Raw genomic sequence first — 5,100 nt, forward strand, 5'->3', positions numbered from 1 at the left:
TAAAACTGAAATGATAAATAGTTCAAAAGTAATTCTTAAATTTATGAAGAATTTATGAATTATATCAAGTAAACCCTATTATATTTTTAAAGCATGGAATTAATTTTAAAAGTGTTTAGGTGCTGAAATCTATAAAACTTGAATTTTCATTGACTTTAAAATTTAAATGTTCTATGTAAAAGATTATAACCTCTCCAAACTTATTCTGAAAAGACTGAAGTAATATATAAGCAAACAATATTACTAAAATGAATTAAGAAGATAGAGATAGTCCTTGAGGTGATAATTAAATTCAACTGATGTATTCATGTATATAAATGAAGCCAGAACCTTCTACTTTAGGAAAGAAAAGGTTTTCTGGGAAGAGACTGGAATGGAAGTTGGGGCAGGGGAGAAAGATATAAAAAGGTACTTTCTTCTAATTGGAGACAAAATCATAGGAATTTTATGCTCAAAGCAAAAACATCCTTCATGGCCATTTCCTTCTTGCATTCTGTCTTAGTGAGGGTTTCTATTGCTGTGAAGAGATACCAAGGCCATGACAACTCTTTTAAAGGAAAACATTTAAATGATCTGGCTTATAGCTCAGTGATTCAGTCCATTATCACCATGGTGGGAAGCATGATAGCATGCAGGACACGGTGCTAGAGAAGGAGCTGAGAGTTCCACATTTGGATCCGTAGGCAACAGGAAGTAACTACCACACTGGGTATGGCATCTGATCATCTGAGACCTCAAAGCCTGCTCATAGTGACCACTTCCTGCAACAAGACCACATCTACTTCATCCAACAAGACCACACTTATTATAAGAGTCATTTTCTTTCATACCACCACTTCCCTACCCCACATATATTTAAACTAACTTGAAGCTCAATTAAGAACAGGTGGCGCACGCCTTTAATTCCAGCACTCGGGAGGCAGAGGCAGGCGGATCTCTGTGAGTTCGAGACCAGCCTGGTCTACAAAACCAAGTCCAGGACAGACTCCAAAACCACAGAGAAACCCTGTCTCAAAAAACCAAAAAAAAATAAAAAAATAAAATAACAGATTACATAGGAACATCAGTTTTCCCATTGTTTAAAATATAAACAAAATAATGAGAATAATAATGATTAACAACCTAAGTAAACTCATGAAGAGCCCCCAACAACACAGAACAATTTAAAAGGTAACACATTTCTAAGACAAAGTTCCTAAGCTGAGACTAAGCATAGGCATTATTTAGGCTTGGTTTCATATCAAGCTTTTCAATCATCTCTAACTACTTTCTTTCCTTATTCATGGTGATCTGAAATTATCTGTATCAGTGTCTATCATCCCAGAATTGTCTCTATATGGACTGTGTCCACACTCTGAAGTGTGTCTCTCTTCTCCTCTTTCTGGTCCACAAGATACTTCCTTTACTGTTTCTTATTTAAGGGAAATATTCCCAGCTTTACAAAAGACCTTCTAATTGGGCACCCAGTTGATAACTGGGAACAATTTAATTTATGGAGTTTTAAGAAGAAAGTTGATTTTCCTTTGTACGATTGCCCCGTCTCAGTATAAATTAAGAGGCCAAGAACACTAAAGAAATGGGTCTTTAAACTGTTAATACCATTCTCCATCTCAATCTGTACTCTAAATAGAGAGTACTGGGAAATCCCCTATATCCAGGCTTTTATATCCAGATTTGAAACTAGGAGACTGCTTCTCGGTCTGTGTGACTATAGTCTTTAAACCCTGTCTACATCTATAGAACTTGACTCAGATACACTGAATGATTCCCATTTTCAATCAATTCCCTGTCTGCAAACTTTCTGTGCCTCTGACATACCTACTAGAAGGACAGGCAACCCTATGTGACCACCCATTGTCTCTGGACCAACAGACAACTCTCACTTGCTCTCTCCAAAGTCTTTCCCTCCCCTCCTTCTCTCTCCTGACCATTTTCACATAAGGAAAACACCTTTTCCTCTCTGTCCTCCAGAGCAACCATCTAGCCAATCTCACAAGACCATTCCTCAGTTCAAGAGAATAAGGTCCGGAAACAGTCAAACATCCCCAATCAAGGAAATTTGTATTCATTACAGGACATACTGAACGGACATATAGACAATATCGGGATGTATGCCCCCATTACAGAAACATGGGCCAGTTTAAGGACAGTTTTAGTGACTTCTCATAAAACTGTAATAGACTGCAGGATGAATTCCTTCATATCTGTCCCCATATTAACAGGAAGTCATCTCAGTATTGATTTATTAACAGTTCTAATGAAATGGAGTGCATTCTTCAAAAGGCTACTGAAGTAGCTGGGAGCTAGCAGCCAACATCCTAATCCATAATGTCCGAACACCTGGGGAAAAATGGCCCCCACACAGACCCCAGATGGAACCCCAAGGACCCTATTCATAGAAGTAGTAAAGATACCTCTTAACTTGCCTCAAAACAGAAAAAGAGATGTTTAAGTATAGGTTGTCAGCTCTCACAGGGTCAAAGAAAAAAAAAGAGTATTGTGAATTTTTCCCAACTACCTATTAAGGTCTTCTGAAAATCAACAATACCAAACCAGAATTGATGGGAACATAATCTTTAATAGCTATAAATTTCATAAACAAGCTGCCTCAGATATTTAGAGAATGCTACACAATCTTGAACTGAGGCATCAAATACCATCTTTAAATATAGGAGTCCTTTGAGATTACAACAGCAGAAAAAATAACAAACAGAAAAGCAAAAAAGAAAAAAGAGGATTAGAGGGGGAAAAAGCAACTATGGAGTGCTTTAATTCAACCACCATCTCACAGCAGCCCACAAAACTCCAGAAAATATGCCCCATGAGAATTATGCCACCTGAACCACGGCCAGTGTATATATAGCTGAAAGGTAGGGCATTGGAAAGGAACTGTTCTGAGTGGCTCAGAAAGGACCAGCAGGAAACAATTCACTTACAACAAAATTCTGGGCATTGTCTCCCAAGAGGGAGAATCCACATTTGAACTGCAATGACCCAAACATTCTAGGTTCCACTGTAAGTACAGTATCATATTAGTGAAGCCACAGTAACATGTGATCCAGAGGGGAAGAAGAAAGAATATTTACTGGATACAGAAGCTGCCTTATCTATCCTGTCCCAACTTGTCAGCCATTTGTCCAGTGTCAACTGCCCAGTACCAGACAAGGATGGGCAGCCTAAGGGACGAAGATTCACTTTTCTCCTTTGTTGAAGCACAGGTCCCACCACTACACATTCCTACCACTACCCCTGCTAGGTGGAGATCTCCTTAATACACTGGGTATCTGTCTCCCTGAAGGAAGAACAGAGGCATGTTTCTCTAGAGCCAGAGCACAGTATCCTCTAGCTGCTTTCCTCGTAATTCTGACACAGAACTTCAGCCTGTCCCTAAAAACATAAAAGAGTCCAAAGGATGGCTCCACACTCCTGTGAACGTAGGCTGTACAACTTGGACTCTGAGCTATTTTTAAAAAGGAAGGGAAAATGATATCTGTTAGGCAAGTCTAAGGAAGAGAAGGAAAGTGGGAGTAAAGAGTGAATACAATCAAGAGGCACTGTGTGCATGTCCTAAACCATCAAAGAATAACTGTCATAGAGAGACACTTACCATCAACCTCTGGCCTCTACCCCTTCATGCACAAGTACAGTCACCCGTACACACCATAGGCACAACAAATTTTTCCACTTATAAAACAGTATGAAGAATAAGAATAAAGAACCAGATGTGAGAACCTACCTGGAGTCTTGCTAGTTGTGCAGTACGGGCTACTATTTTATTATATGGCTCAATAATTTTTGATTTCATCCTAAGGCCAAAAAAGGGAAAAGAATGAGAATAAAATCATTTTCAATATACCAATGGGTGACTAAAGAAATGGATCAGTGGGTAAGTATACTTGCTGAATAAGCATGAAAATCTGAGTTCAGACCTCAGCACCTATATTAAAAGCGGGGCATGGCTATGTTCGAACCTGCAACCCCATGCTATCAGAGAAGGAGACAGGAGGATCACTGGGACGCACTCCAAGTTCAATGAGAGTGTCTCTCTGTCTCAGAGGAATAGGTACAGAGTGATACTATATAACCAATATCTATCTACCTTTGACCTCTACCCACACATATATATCACATTCAAACACAAGCATACACAAACAAGTGAATCTCAACAGGTACATCTATATACATATTAATAGCTAGAAATAGATTCATCTTGTATATTTATAAAGTAAACAACAATACCTATCAACTGCTCCCTGTAAAGCTCCAATTCTTGTCTGCATCATCTGAAGAACACCTAGGAAAGATAACAATTCATATAGGCTTTATAAATTTACAAGATTCATACTGGACCAAAATAATCAAAAACAAAATAACATAAGTACAATCTTAATGTTTTCTGCCATCATCCTGATGCAGAAAAGCTATATAGCTTCTGTATTCTATTCTGTATTCTGTATTATAAAAGCCGGCTTCTAGCCTCCCCCTCCCATATCTGGCCCATGACAGAAGCCCGACAGGAAACTAGGTTATCACTTACTGCTGATAGGTTTCCACATGGCAGGGTGCAGAAATTTTAAAGCTAGACAGCGCTGAGGGCTGCACAACATTGAAAACACACTTGGCACTGCTCAGAAACTTGGAACTTAAAATTTAAACTGTAATAGTCAAACTAACACTACGCATATTTGCTGCAATTATTTCTTTAAAATCTTTGAGTGATATGTAAAAGCTCCAGTTGAATTCTCTGCTTAGTAACCTTCCCTGGTGCCATCTTCACTGCTGCAGTAAAGCTATACCCACAGCTTGCGTTCTCAGCCATAAGCAGCACACTCCTAGGCTTTCCGCTGTTTTTCTACTTGCTCCTGTGTTCAAGGATCTCTCAAGACTTCAGGTTCACTCATCTTCCTTTCACCTACATCCTTCCAAGGATTTCATTCAGTCCCAACATGTAAATGCTACCTTTTCTACGAAAGCTGATTTACTTACACGTGTGTCTGTAGAAAAGGGCAAGTGACATCTTTATACCTTCCTGTATACAGACATATACAACCTCCAGCCCAAAATTCTGGCCTGTCGAATTTAATATGTCAAAGGTGACTT

The 5,100-nt window shown here is 39.0% G+C and overlaps 1 protein-coding gene across 1 annotated transcript in view; it reads right to left on the minus strand.

Annotated features, from left to right (window-relative positions):
• The window catches only part of Cog5 (component of oligomeric golgi complex 5), a 253,334-nt gene that overhangs the window by 229,054 nt on the left and 19,180 nt on the right, over nucleotides 1-5,100 (minus strand). The window contains exons 4-5 of the mRNA XM_005343875.3: nucleotides 4,240-4,294; nucleotides 3,737-3,806 (exon numbers count right to left, since the gene is read on the minus strand). Coding sequence (XP_005343932.1) covers nucleotides 3,737-3,806; nucleotides 4,240-4,294 — 125 coding nt within the window. The remainder of the gene's footprint in view (nucleotides 1-3,736; nucleotides 3,807-4,239; nucleotides 4,295-5,100) is intronic.

The sequence above is a fragment of the Microtus ochrogaster genome, chromosome 1 (genome assembly GCF_000317375.1).
Source record: "Microtus ochrogaster isolate Prairie Vole_2 chromosome 1, MicOch1.0, whole genome shotgun sequence".
NCBI lineage: Eukaryota > Metazoa > Chordata > Mammalia > Rodentia > Cricetidae > Microtus > Microtus ochrogaster.